This window comes from Echinococcus granulosus (genome assembly GCF_000524195.1).
Source record: "Echinococcus granulosus chromosome Unknown EG_S00071, whole genome shotgun sequence".
Lineage (NCBI taxonomy): Eukaryota > Metazoa > Platyhelminthes > Cestoda > Cyclophyllidea > Taeniidae > Echinococcus > Echinococcus granulosus.
Window position 1 is genome coordinate 104,433 of NW_020170451.1, and position 15,366 is coordinate 119,798.

The 15,366-nt window shown below is 39.0% G+C and overlaps 1 protein-coding gene across 1 annotated transcript; it reads left to right on the plus strand. All coding sequences in view use genetic code 11, as the record gives it.

Annotated features, from left to right (window-relative positions):
* Window positions 1-3,025: 3,025 nt before the first annotated feature.
* Window positions 3,026-8,151, plus strand: EGR_07160 (hypothetical protein; the record flags this gene model as incomplete). The annotated part of the gene is made up of 2 exons (XM_024496409.1): window positions 3,026-3,092; window positions 8,063-8,151. The coding sequence occupies 2 exons, from the start codon at window positions 3,026-3,028 to the stop codon at window positions 8,149-8,151; spliced, it is 156 nt and encodes a 51-aa protein (XP_024349164.1).
* Window positions 8,152-15,366: the final 7,215 nt, after the last annotated feature.

The window sequence follows — 15,366 nt, forward strand, 5'->3', positions numbered from 1 at the left end:
GGCGATTTATTAAAATTTTCAATAAACATCTTACGGGTTGCAAGACAAGACAAATTTGGGTAAGAGAAAAAGCACGATGAAATATTTAGAGAGCTAAAGCAAATTCTATGCTTCGTACTGCTTCCAGCATTACTTAGTTTCAATCCAGGTGCCTCACCATCTGTCCCGGACACTGACACTAGTAATGCAGTTCTGGTAGGTTCACTCTAACAAAAGGATGATGATGGTTGGGGATATGCCATCGCTAATGAAAATACCGAATGTGATCAGGAGATATCACAAGTTACTCCCGAATGGGACCTCGTCTGTATTTTCACGATGGTCAGGTATTTTAGACACTGTCGGATAGCGGGAAAGCTTAGATAATCAAGCATTGGCCTGGTTGAAAACAAGGAATTTTTGCAGCACGACTTCATTGTGCAATGAAGAAAAGGCAACGCTGACATCTTTTCTCGCAAGCTAGACCTTGTAGAATTCAGCGTCGTTTCCACCAATACCATCTTATTGAACTAACTCACTAAATACCAGCAAAGAAGTAAAATACAAATCCTGATACGGCTCTGGTGTACTAGAGGTTTCTCACATCCTGTTACAAAAAAACTGTAAAAGGAACTCCATCTCCAAGCAAAATAATTAGACGTATGGGACAAAAGTGGTCGAAGCAGTCCCCAGATGGTGAGGTCCTAGTATTACCAAATCGGAGTGGAGCACCTACCTAGGCGCTTAGTTGTTTTAAGTTCATTGGTACAAAGTGTTCGTCAGGATTTAAGTGAGAAGTTAGACTGCGTAGGAGGAGAGAAGACGCTAGAGGCCTCTAGCGTAAGGCACTATTGAATCGTAAGCCGTCGAAGTTATACGCGATTTGTGCCGGGCCTGCATTACTAGTGGTAGATTCAAAAGACTACCTCACAATCCTTGTACCACGTCGATCCACGCCACAGGGTGCCTGCACACACAGTAGCTATTGACATTGTGGGTCCATTAAAGACCACACAGAGAGAGAAAACAGTATATCTTTGTAATGATAAACCGTTTCGCAAAAGTCGCGAAGTAAAACCTCTGAACAATCAAGACGCTGAAACCGTCACTCCTGTTACCTTCCACCGGTGGATAGTCGACACTGGATTCCCGAGACTGGGCATGGTGATCAGAATGCCAACTTTAAGAGTTTATTTTATAGAGAACTACAGAATATTTCCGGAATCTTAAACGTATGCAACATATGCCGACAAGGCAGTTAATAGGTGGAAAGAATACATCACTCTTTAATCAGACTTTCCAAGGTTTTCACTAAGGACATTCTGCTGAGGGATTGAGATTTGTACCTAGACCCGTGTCACCCTAAGCATAGGGTGGCAGTCTACTCATCATTTAACATTTCATCGTTTTAAGAGGCGCCAGCCAATATCCTCTTTGCTTAACATTGAAGTGTTTAATCCCAGCACTCCAGGGGATGTAATGCCACCAGAAGTGAGTTAATTACCCACGCTCGAGCACGACCACCAATGTTTGTTGGATGGAGGGAAAAAGACATAATAAGACAAGGGTAGAAGGCTCAACGTCTACCAACGTCTAGACCCATTCCACCCTGCAAAGTGCATTGTGGGCTCTACCAACCCTGTGGCAAAGCCGCCTTTGAGTGATAAAGGTAATCTATCTCTCCAACAAATCACTTTGCCAACGATATACAGACCCACGCAGAACCAATCACGGCTCACCTTAATAAAACGCATCCTTACAGAAGTGCACCGTCGGTTGGATTCAAGAATGGGGTTTACGTGTCAATTAACGAAGGAACCACATTAAAATGGCATACGAACAGTTATAAAGCCTTGTCATGTATATGTTTAAATTCACCTTCTAGGTGTCAAGCGAGGAGTTTGGATTGAGCCCATAAATTAGTAGACGCCATCGGGTTTGGAGGAGGAAACAAATCCGGATTTTCCCATAAAATTTGCATTATTTATACAATTTTATGTGCCTACAACCCATGTTGTCATCCTCTAACCGTTCTTCTTGACCCGAAAGTCTGAAGCTGAAGGGGGAAGGGAAAATAGAGAGGAAATTGCACATCCGTGGGAAGTTCTTATGGTATTACGCGAATGTTCACTACTAAGGCAAGAGTATAATTAGATGGTTGTTTATCTCTCGGTTTTGGCGAGGAGCCACTTTTAACATGGCCTCTGTACCAAGCCGCGTGGGCTGGCCTTAAGACCATTTCAGGAGCCAAAATACCTTCTCTGTGCTAAATATATATGTTCTGCCCGGGTATTATGTCTTCTTTCATCTTCAGAGAAGTCTCAGGGCGCTACAAGAGCCCATGCGAGAAAAACGCGCCACTTGCTGTTGCAAGGTCTTGTTGGACGAAAAATGGTAGGAAGCTGCTTATGATCACAAATCACTCAATGCTGGCTATGAGCTCTCATTCTATTAGGTATTTGTGAGTGTGTACCAACTCACTTTTAAATCAAATTTTGGCTATTACTGTTGATCACATAGTTTTAGAGTAATTTAGAGTGATCTAATGACATACAAAACAATGCTTTATTTTATCTTCTTCCTAGTTTGCATTTTCAAAACTTTTAAGCTAAATGGGTCTGTTCGAAAAAAAAATTCAATATGTCCAACTTTTTGCCTTAATTTTGATCCTAAATTGACAAATATCGGTGTTTACACATATTTTTTTGATTATTAATGGCACGGTCTCATATACCGTTTACCACCTCATAACCGATGATGATAGTACTGCTTCTTGAATCTAACAGATGATGTTCATTTAGCCTTCTCTTGGTGACGTGCTTGCCCTGGGAAGTTGTAACTTACAGATGTCAAATTTTTTTGCATTCTTTACGCCTTTCTTGACTTCCTTCTGGTTGGTTTTTGACTGTGGATTAGAGTTTGTGGTAGGTGCTGACTGACGAGTCTATTTGTTAAGAAAATTTTACTGTCACTTAGTCCTGCAATTGTAACAGGCCTTAGCTTGCGTTCGATGTGGGGAATTTTATCAATAAATACTTTACCCATTATGTCTGATGAAACGCAATCTCACGGTGCTTGCGTAAAAGACTTCCTGTCTGCGCGCTCTTCCCTGGGTGGGTTCTTAAGCAGATGAATTACGTTTCATCACAATATTTATTAATACCCTTTTAATAATCCTCTGAATCTGCTTCAAAGACATACACTGGGATTTGCCGTGCATCACTGCTGTTCAGTATGATCCTTATCATCTCTTGCTTTAGAACTGTCATCTTTAAAAGTTTATAACCTATGCGATTGTTTTCCTCATCGTTAGCGTAAAGTTGGCTTTCTTGCACATTCGTAGACCTTTATTGCCGATGGATGCGGCATGGACTTCTGTCATGTTACGGACTACTTCGATTTTCAATCATACTAAGTTTACGTGCGCAATCGACTTCTTACAGTACGACCTGAACAAATAATATCTTGCTGAATGGGTGGTGCCATCCCCTTCTTTCAAGATCTTTCGTGTACTTTTGAGGGTGTGCCTTGGTGTGGATGGCTTGGTGATTTGCTTCAGTTCCAACGGTCCCAGGCGTGATTCCTCTCCACTTTGGACTACTCTACTACTTCCTTGCCGATCTGATTTCGCCACTATCAACAAAGCTACCTCCAGAGATATTTTAATTGAACACTTCCGATTCCAAACCCAAGTTTTATTTGAACGTCTCTAAAGTTCCTCTCCGTGATTTTAGTCGCGTCAACTTGAAGTTCATGTAAATTCGTAGTAATCTGTATCTTAGTTTACAAGACGGGTGATCTGGTAATGTACACACTCGCATTTTTTAAAATATCAGTACTTGTTTAAAAGCTATCTTCGGGGGGGGGGGTAGAGTTCCCGTGTGATTAGTGCTGCGTCAAGTACTGGGCGTATGCGCCTAAGTGGCCCGTTAGACTTCGAATTAGTAGAAACAGGTGTTTCTTCGGTGACCTAACGGTGTGTGCGCCCAGTTCTATTTCTACCAATGAGTTGGCGTCGCAGTTGTTGCATTTAGCCCCTCTTAGTGAAGGCGTGATCACTAGTATTGTATAAGTAATGAGGCCGGTTGGGTGGTCTTACGCGGCCAGTGTTAGCTATCAATAACTTCAATTGGCGTCGGAAGCAAAGCTCCCCTCTTCGACTGCGTGGTGGTACTTGCGTGGTTAAAATAGTTGCTTTGGGACGACCAGTAGCAGATGTACCAATCGCGATGGGAAATTATACGCCTGTTTATTCTGATCCAGATTTGAATATTCAAAGTAGAATGCTGAGGTGGGCCCCACGCTAGCAGACCAAATGTTTCCCTTTTAAGAGTTTGTCAATTTGCTTTGCAATGCTGGAGCTGTTGCGATTTCCTAGGGGTGGTGAATCACCTCAGCCAAAGTTTGCATGCTTTTCCCGAGTTTCGATAAAATTTTGTTCCCTAATCTCTACAAAGTCTCGTTATTTGTCCGTGACAGTTTATAGGATTCCCCATAGTCTGAAAGATAGCATTAATAAATCACATTTAGCATTAAGAAGGACGCTGCACAGTGTGGTAGATTTAGGGGCAACTTGGCATTCGTCAGATCTCCAAAGTGTCACAGTTTTCTTTTTGAAAGGTACATTTTGACAAGTAGAATTAAGCCAAACGATTTTTCCACGAAGAAAGACTCATTAATGTCCTTGACTTGGATCGTCGGTGTCATGAGCAGCTTGGTCACTCTACGTCACAAATTGAATGCGCGCTACTTGAAAGTAATTCCTGCTTTTCGTGCTCAGTTTTGCACGCGATCGCGAATTCAGTTGTGCAATTGAGAATTAAAAAGCAGAACTACTTATTCCTGTTATCAATCGTTAAATTAACTACGCCAGTAAATTAAGGAGGCAGTGATATTGCAATCGGTACTTTTGTTCAAAGAAAATTATGCCAGTGATTGTGAGCTACGACTGGCATCATGGGCACATTTAGTTGTGACAATGAAACACAAATGATGAATTCGTCTTGTCCATAGAGTCGCGGTCAAGTTACTTTAAACCTAGTAAACTATAATTTAAGGGGTAGTGATGACATCCCAGCTGGCGCTGGAGGTCGACGAGGAATTTCATACCAATCCGACTAACCAGGCGTGGTTATAAATGTTTTCTACCCTAACGTTTTTTAGATTTGAGAGGTCTAGAAATAGTCTTCCTTCCTCAATTTAATTTAATTCCCACCAGCCGCTCGAAAAGAAATAACTCAGACTGACACTTTACAGATCCCACTAATAATGCGTAGAAACATTTATTTCATTAGTTTAAATGATACCTTTGTTTCAGTGGGGAGGCTAGTCCTCTATGCTTCATTATCATCTTTTATTCGCAAAATATATTCATTTGAATAATTGGAACACAACCAGCCTGGATTTGAAAAAGGGGGTGAGAGTGCTCATGTAGCGCCGTGAGTCTATCCTGGAGACGACAGAAGTCATGATACTAGGGTGGAATATGTTTTACCAATGGCGATGGCGACTGCCATGACGCGGTCATACCACTCAGCTGAAGTACAAAGGTCTAACCCTAAGTGTCTGCAAGACCAAAATGGAGAGCTAACAAATCACCAAATTACCGCTTTTAAATTTCATTAGCACTACCACAGATAGAACACCCATTTAGGCTAATGGTGATCGAACTCGAGACCATCTACTGATAGTTCTATGGACCTGTATGCAAATGGCATTTGGCTTTTCGGTTTACTCGCTCTGGTGTTAAAAAACTGGCCACAACCATGACACAAGACTCTGGTTGTTCATTTAAATTAACTGAAAGTGACCGTATTCCGACTCATCCCTTAGCATTTAAAAGAAGTTGAATCTGAGCTATTTAAATTAATGACCGTTTATTTTAGATATCATTGTTTGTCAAAACATCGAGTCTGATAAGGTAATATATGGAGGATTTGTCACTAATCTTCCTATCTAATTAAAATCCACACATTCTTTTTAGAGTAAATTACTGTTCAAATTGCACAGTGTAGCGCCCTAAGACTTCCCTAAAGAAGAGCGAACTCATAATACTCGGGCTGAATAGGCAGTGGCAACGTAAAAAGGGGGCTTGGAGCTACTGGCATGTCCCGGAGGCCAGGCCATTCGGCGGAGGTGCAAGGAAGGAGTCTTCAGGCGGTTTGTTACCAAAACCTAAAGTTAAACAAACATTTAATGCATTGCACATACGATACTGAAAGAAACTTCTAAAACTAGTAATTTGTGAGATTCGGCAATTTGGAGAACTAGTTTTTCTTCATCAACGGATGGATGCTTGCATGTAGAGCTGGAAGCCATTCATTTATGTGGAAGTTGCATTTAATAACCTGTAGTCACACTTTTCCTCCTAGTCAATTAAACCTGCTAAGGTAATGTTAATAAGGAGGCTTAAAATTAAAAAAGAGATTGGGCCCACTTTCAATAGGGTTTTAATTAAACTATGCCGTCAGAGTCCGTAAGGTCAAACAAAGTTTTGTGGGACACCTTGTCCTTTCATCCACATTGCAAGTCTGCCTGATGGTTTTGGGCTATGAATGTAAAGTCCACCAACTGGCAGAACTGAAAGTAGTGTTGCAGCAATTTTGGATGACGACAAATGAGTCTCCTATCTTTTAGTGTTTGCAGGTGGTCGTCGCACGATTTTTCATTCTTTTAGGAATGACCACAGGGCTGCAATCATGAATATGGCCAGAGCTTCGCATTATTATAATTTGACTTTGTTCGGCATTAAGTAGTAGTGTAGGATTTTAGTGCAAGCCGTGTATCAGCTAATAAACTTATCTTCTCAGGAAGATGAATGAAATAAGTTACATTGAATATTTGGTGCAACTTTACAGTCAGCTTCTATCATGCTTTCGAAGGGCATTTAAATGCTCCTTTCAGAAAATTTAAAGCCTGATTTGAACAGACTAGCTGTGTTCCACGTCGAGATTTTCTCGGGGCACAAAGATCAGAAATGTTTTGAAAACTCCCTAACAGTGCAGTACACCAGCAACGAGAGCTTATGAAATGGGGACTGATCACGCCCTTTGTAGGCGTGGGAATCAAGTAACAGCGGCATTTCTTCTCCAAGTACACTGAGAGTTATTTGGCGTGTTGTACTGCTTTCTAGCTGGATGACATTTCAATACAGATTGAAAATAATTTCGAACTCAAATGGGTGCAGCTAGTGCAGCCTTTCTTAATCACTTTCTGGGAAAGACAGTGGAATCCTAATGTTGAGTGGTGGGTTACAGGAATGAGCTTAGACACCAATCCTAAGGTAAACCTCCTCATTTTTACTTATTTCACAACCTTCTGTAAATAAATGACTTTTAAGTTCAAAAAGGGAGAACTTTGTGAGTGGATCTACATTTTTTTGGATATCAAGGTTTCCAAGCGGTACACCATTTCAAACATGCAGCTGGCTTACTCCATTTCAAGTAAAATAAAAGCTTATGGCGTTTGAAAAACCTCATTTGATAAGTTTTTGAAAGTAAAAATATGCATAAAGGTATTTAAAAACCAAAGTATTCACTTTAGTTTTTTCACACATTTTATTATCTGTTGTCGAAGGCGAACATTAAGGAGATCAAAAGGATTATTCAATCAATGAGCTACGGGGGAAATTGTTAACAGAGCCAATTATCACGAAGGGATCCTAGTGATGCCATGTCTCAAGCTACTACCACTAACTTGATCACACGCAAGACGCTTGTCTTCATAGCATTCCCTAGTTTGAAAGAGCATCAAACAAAAGCATAGGTGTACTAATAGACAATAAAGCTAACCATCAATAGGCCTGTGAAAATGTATTTGTAAATAAGGCTCCATTTTCCGATAGCATGATTCAGTTCATCTTTAGGAATTCCCATTAAAAAGTGCTTTTCTTTGTTACACATACATTAAAAGATCTCTCCTTCACTCACATCTATGGTTTAACCAATTATTCATGGCACCAGACCTCAAATCGATTTCTGATTCATACTTCTCATTCCTTCTGTGATACTTTAGTTGTTAGCCTAACACTTCGTTTTAATTACGAGGACACTAGTGGGCATGACTATTTTACTTCCGCCCATAGGTACGGCCGCCGCCTTCCTTCTCCTTCAACGACGTCTTGAGGCTTTGCACTTCTATATCATAATCACACCATTAATTGAAGTCTCCTAGAGTTAGATTTGTTACTGAATTAATCAGGATGGAGTATATGGTTTCGTACACACCAGTGCGCTTTCGTAAAGGCTGTGGTGAAGCTTTGGATTTATGTGTCATCTGCGTCCCTCAGCAGACACTTTAATTGACGACCTGAGTTCCTAAATAGTCACGATTACGGATAGGCGACTGGGGCATGTGATACGGAAGCGTCCACTAAATCCTAATTGACAGTTCTAAGCAAAGCAATTATGGGACGAATATGCTCAACCTTTAAAATGGACATCCACATTTTGGTGATTCCAACCTAACGCCTAAAGCAAATGAATAAATTCAATTTTAAATTCCTGAAGTTAAAGCGATAGTTTATAGAGCTGTAAAATCTCACGATCAAATCATTCAATTGTTAAATAATTCATAACGTCAATCAAAAACGATCGCAAGTTATGATTCACTTGATCCTTGTTTGGTACAAGTACTGCTTTAGAACAGGGATGAGTTAATTAGGGGCAGAGTTTGCCCAATCCTCAACGATATTTAAACATGTGCTCTATTTATTTACCAAATGAAAATCATCCACGAATATTACTGAGATTCAATACGCTGGTAAGCGAAAAGGTCCTATGATTAAGCCTGAGGCCACTCGGCTTCATAAATACTGCCTCAGCACAAAAGAGGGTTCCCTGCCCGTCAATGCCGCATCCTTCCTATATTTTCTCTATTCGGTCCGGTTCTCCCGAAACCTTCCATATTTTCCGGGTCACTTTGTTGCTTCAAAATAAATTACTCAATTTTTGACTAAACACTTACAAAATGCTGGTGGCGTGGTTTCTACTTTCCCAATTGTATTTTTGGTTAAAGCAGGCAACCACATTTTGGAAGGCGAAATAAAACTACTAGAGTTGGCAGTTATGTTCTCAAGGCTCTGTGTACCTGACTTTCGATCTCATTAATTACACGATGGTTAGAGTTTCATGGCAAAGAAGTAATCCTTTACATAAGTAGCAAAGCACTTTAGCAACACGCATCGAATTGTGTCGATGATTTTGTCGTAGGTATGGTGTCTTGTAAAGTTGCCACCTTGTCGAAGACTATTGACCCAAACACTACTAATAACTTCAGTAAAGTAGGTAGGAAAGAATAGGGTCATTTGCATTTTGGAAGGAAATTACGAACAAAAAATACCTAAAAAAGACTACGATAAGATTGCTGAAATACATTTTAATTTCCAATTTTATACTCCAAACAAAATTGTCAGCGTTAAAATTGTCGCCAATAGCATAATTGAATAACACATTAGCATAACCCCTTCACCTCTTCAGTTTATCAACAATACCCGCATAATGCTGCCGAGATTTTCCACAGATCTATTAAAACGTGGCATATTCCCACACTACAGAGTGAGGATAAATGTTATTAACTGATTATAATGCGCATTGAAGTAATTTCGACACGACAGAGACCATCTTCTGTCAATTTTCCCACATTTTTGGTACAAAACCTCTCTAGGCTTTGGAAGACTTTATCGCTCCTTAATGAGTTGGTAGTAGTTGTTGCCATCCCTCCTGCAGTTTCGCTTTTAAGCTTTTACAAATCTACACTTCACACGATTTGGTAGTCTTTAAATGGAAACACTTGATACCGATGTGAAAGTGGTAAGATGGTAGGGGTTTGTACGAAACTCACTATAGCGACTTAATTGAAAATAGTTCAACTAAAGAAATCGACATAGGTGAAGCTGACTTGCGTAAACTAACAATGAATTCCGCGACTAATGTAGTTTCCAAAGAAATTCTATTAACCTTCTTGGCGTCTATATTTTAACAACAAATTAGGCAGATCTCTATAGCCCTCTGAGACTTATCTGAAGATGAAAGACACAATGCTTGGGTAGAACGTGTATTGTCGATATATAGAAGGGATAGGGGCTGATGACATGGCTTAGAGGTATAACAGCGCAGCCTCTAAGTAGCTCCTTACCAAGACCGAGAGTTAAACATACATTTAAAGTATTGCATATGAAAGACTAAAATTGCTCGAAATCAAACCTTTAATGATTTAAACTGTTAGTTTTTTTCGAAGACTAAATACTTTGGTCATGCATTATGTTCGCACCCCTGTGAAGTCTGGATATTAACGCCACTTGTAATATCTTCAACTCAACCTCATTTTCAGCGAAATCAAATATTAGTAAATTAAATGTGTAGTTAATTGAAAAATTTAAAACAATAGTAGGCTTTCGAAGTCGTAGATGCACTCCCTTCTCCGATTCGTGTGAAGACGCTTTTCGATGCAGACACACAGGTCAGAAGCCTACTTAAATCATTTGTCACGGAAAATTTAAAGGTGCAAGTATGTCGTTCACGATCCTGTCCCTCCAGTTTTCAGGTACATTCAATTCCAAAGTGCCCGGTAAATATGCTAAAGAAAGATGAAAAGAGATTTAAATATTATTGACTCAGGCGTGTCAATCACTCCGATATTAAAAGCAATACACCTCACCATACCTTAGAAATAATGCAGAAAATATTGTAAATCTACTAAATATATGTAATGTGGATTACTTACAAGCAAAAGAACTGATCAGGTGAATTTGGACAGTATACTCTGATCATTTAGGCCCAAAAATTGCGGAGTTCTTTCATGCATACTAAATGCTGTCAGTCAAGCAGCTCATTAACAGCAATACGCACTACATATAAGTAATGAATTTAAAAATCAATTAAATGAAAATGAAGTCAAAATGGTAGGGAATGTCACATTTGCATTTTATGTTAATAGATTTCATCACGGAAGTTGCTCATTTCTTCGTATTCCTCAATGATTTTGATGCAGCAATGGGTTTAATGACTGAATCAGTTTTATAGCGTAATTCCTCTGAATATCCTGTTGAACAGGGTTAAATTTACTCGGCTAATTTTAAAATTAAGTGGGAAAGTAAATCGCGCCTAAGCCTTGCCAGATAGCATTATTAATTACAATGTCACTTTACTAATATTAAATCAAACGCAATTTATGTCAAGAATTGGGTGGAAGACGGAAGCAAGGTGTACTCCCAAGGACTGGGATTTGTCAGAACAAAACCCTTTGTCTTAGATAGGTCCTAGAAATTGTTTTTTTTTATAAAAGTAGGTGGTTTAGCATGACTTTCTTGGTATAAAAAGTGGGGAACTGAGAGATTGTTATGCTAAGCACAGTTTTGTCATTCTATTCAAACATAAGAACATTGGTTTTATTCTCGCCTTTATAACATCCAAACAAACGAATACACCCATTCATTAAGAATTGCCAAGTTTTTCAAAATTTGGCAACCTGTTGATTTTCTTCCCCATAATCTATTCATTCATTCGTCAGTATTTAGGGATTAACAATGCATGCATTGTTCGATTCTGAATCTACTTTGCTGCCTGAATTGAATACCCGCGGTAAATGAATTACCCACGCAAAAATCCGTCCTGAATGAGAGTGACTAAAGGAGGAAAAGGTGTTATTGACATATGAGGCATTTATAACTACTAACGATTTCTTTTTATTACTCACGTGTTTATTTAAGCAGATAAGGTGGCTGAACATACCTAAAGAAATGTTAATTCGAATTAACATTTAGGAAGATATGCCAACCAACGCCGTAAGTTGGAAAGCATTAATTAGAATCCACTCAGGGCAGATGTAACATCAGTATGCGGTTTGCGTAACAATGGTAAAACTGTGTTAAGCGTATTCAAGTAGGAGGAGAGACTACAATTGAAGTTGTCTATATTGCTCCTACTAAGAAATAAAACCAATACCAACTCTCATTGTCTCCCAAAATTCTTGTTCACATAGTAAATTTAATAAATTTTGAAAGGGTTTATTCGTGGCAAGATGACGTCGGTATCACGTCGCAGAAATTGCTTTCTCAGAACTACTTATGATGAATGGTTAATTTAAGAAAATCCTTAACATACGTGCTCTTGATCAAGAGAGTTTTCATTCGAAAATGCAAGCTACAGTGATAACTTGACTATACAAGTATAAAGGTATCATCGTCTTCCTTGACGATTCTTTGTAAAGACCTATTTTCAAAAGATCAATCGAGTGGGACTTTAAAGCCTTATAAAATCCTCAATTACCCACGAAAAGTAGTGAAGGCAATAAACTAACCGAATTTCGGTCAACGTGCCTTTTGGAGACTTTGACGTGTGATCCGTTGCATGCTTATTCAACAAGTTCATCCATATGAGACACACTCCTTCTGGGGAAAAGGTGGGCAGAGAGCACGACATTTGATAACCACTCAATTAATCCTAATTACTGAACTAGTTACAGGAAGCTTAAAGTTATGCTTTCACTGATGGTCTGCAAATCCATGAGAGTGAAGCTTGCAACCTTAGGGTTACTGGGTAATTTTCACCTTTATCTAGCACAAGAATTTTCCTCATTTTATTCCAACTTTTCTATTAATGCTGGTTGCGTTGAATCCACATCTAGGTGTCCTAGGTGAACTCATCAAGGCCGGTACTCATGCGGAACAAATGAGAGGTATTGCACAATTCATTACTAGCAGAACTCACATAATTAAATTCTGTCTACTCGGAGAAGAACTGCCAAAGCTAGTGTTCTGTTGCAGCTGAGAGGAATAAGAGTTAATCCCTTATTTGAAATGCTTACTGTAAATATTATGGACTTGTAGCAAATTCTCAAATTCATCGCCTCCATATCTCGAGGTGTTCTCAATATGGAAACGCAACTAGTCTATCTGAAGCAACATACCCCACACTTCACTGAAACATCCATGAAAACATTCGCAAATCTTCAAAAATCATAACGGCTACAAGTCACCAATAGTCACTTATGGATCCTTGAAGGGATTCCACTAACATATGCAAACATGTCCAAATGAAGGAAGTCACATTCCTAAATTCACTTTTGTCATCTCAAGAACTGGTTTCATTTGTTTATGAACTACTTTATCAACACCGTCAACTTCCACGTTATCCACCTGTAAAAAATTTTCTACGATTATCACGGTGCTTTAATAATCCTCGAGGTTCATTTTATTCCATGACGACTTATAAAATTCTCATTCCACACAATTGAAAAGGGGTAGGCCAAAAGATAATAAACAGTAATCCAGTTGCCGATGCCCTATTTAAGTAGCCCGCAAGACATAGTATCTCTCCGCCGTGAAGGCGATGATAGTGTGGAAGGCTAGTAAAATCTAAGGGGAAAGGTTTTGCCACGCCTACGGGTCAGTTAAGCTTTTAATAGACTGTTTTGCGTTCTGTCACCATGATCACATGTGAGTCTTCTACTTGCGATAATTAGGGTGCCAGTAGTCACATTAAATTATGGGTTTCGGGGAATTTTGGAGGTGAAGGGCACAGAAGAAAAAATTATTTCTAGCATGTAATTACATTTATTCCCCAACAGGATCATGTAGTTTATGAAGAAATATTAGTTCTGAATCAATGTGTCTTATTTTCCAACAGGATCCTTGTTAGAAAAGGACTCCTGATTGAACTGCTACTGCTTTGGCCATAGTCGGAGAAAATATGGGCAACTCACATACTAATTATATTTTTGCCTACGCTGAATTCGTTTGAATTAGTTCATATAACTACAAATTCTGCATAATAAAATCCCGGCAAAAGCCTAGCATAATACTTTAATCGTTTATTTAACTTTCGCTTTTTTGGTACTGGGCCACTTGGGAGCTCTGCTATTGTACATCCGTCGGGCTGTCTGGCCCCCAGGCCATACCATTAGGCCCCTTCTGTAGGTCGAAAACTATGTCTTTTTTCGTCTTCAGGGGAGTTCCGGGGTACCACACCTAAAAAACCCTAAATATTTCGAAACAATGTAATAACAAATAAAACAACTTCATACACCTTAAGTGGAAAATGGTTTATATCCTCAAAATACTAAAAATATGCCATTGATGGAGAAAAATAAAGTGTATCTATAAGATGTGAGGATTTAACTTTTGCTTGTAAGCCACGAATGGGATGGGGTACTCAAGAATTTCATTTCTATAGGTTGAATACGAAATGGATGGTCTCATTTGACTCGATCACCTCCAAATCTAGCTTAAGCACGGTGCTTATATATCCTTCCATTCGTGGGTCTTTGTTTCTAAGGGGAAGGAAACCAAACCTGTATAAATAAATTGTATTTGGGAATTATGACTGATCCATATCATCATATCTAGTGGCAAGCTTTTGTTAAATATTATTTGAATGCGCTTTGGAGCCAAAGTATAATAACCTTTATTATGTGGATGAGAAATCATGCAGTATTCTGCTTGCATATAATTATTTTATGTAACCAAACCTGGCTGGCTTATACCTATCTCTCCCTAAAATTCATGCCCCTGCGTCTGTGTTTAGTGAATGCCATGTCACTAAATGCCGATCCATATTTGGATGACGCGATATTTTTTGTGCTCTTAGCCTCACCAATATGACGGATTGGTCACTTACCCAACTAGGTCATACCAGGTTGACCTATCCAAGCCAGGTATTAGCACATAAGAGGAAACAAGTAGCAGGACCTTTCAAGAATATTCTGCAGTCCTTTTATTAACAAAAGTTAGGATTTACCTAAATACTCTCTTTTTTAGTCATTTCCGATATTAACAAGACAATTTTTGGCATACATTTGAGACTATCAAGTTTAGTGAAACATCAGTAACAAGGTACAATTTAAGCTATACTTATTCATTTATGTTTATATCAGGTTTTATTTTTAAACTTACAAATTGTAGCTAAATATCAGGACATTTTGTACAAACAAGCAAGTCGGATTCTAGAACGTTCTCGGGTATCTATTTTAATAACAGTGATTTCGCATGTTTTTAAATTTTCTCTTCTAAACTAAATTTGGAATTTTTACTCTAACACTCCTGTCAAAAAATGGTCCTAGCGATACTTGCTCTTTTTTATGAATACCACATATGCATTTATCTTATCAATTGGTCAACAGCGTCTGTCAGGACGAACTTATCAAACTTATGCGATAAGTAGATATGTATCCAAATTGCATCACACGTTATCGTTTAATTCGAAAAAGTGTTGTAATGGTAGTAGCTTGGCGGCAGTGCTATGGTGCAGGTAATTAAATAAGTTAATGGATTGCGAGGATTGCGTTTGCATTTGGTTAGGTCTTTGCCACCTCTTTTATACGACCCAATCATTAAAGTGCAGGGGTTCACGTACACGCTCACTACCACCATCAAAGTAGCCACCATCATAA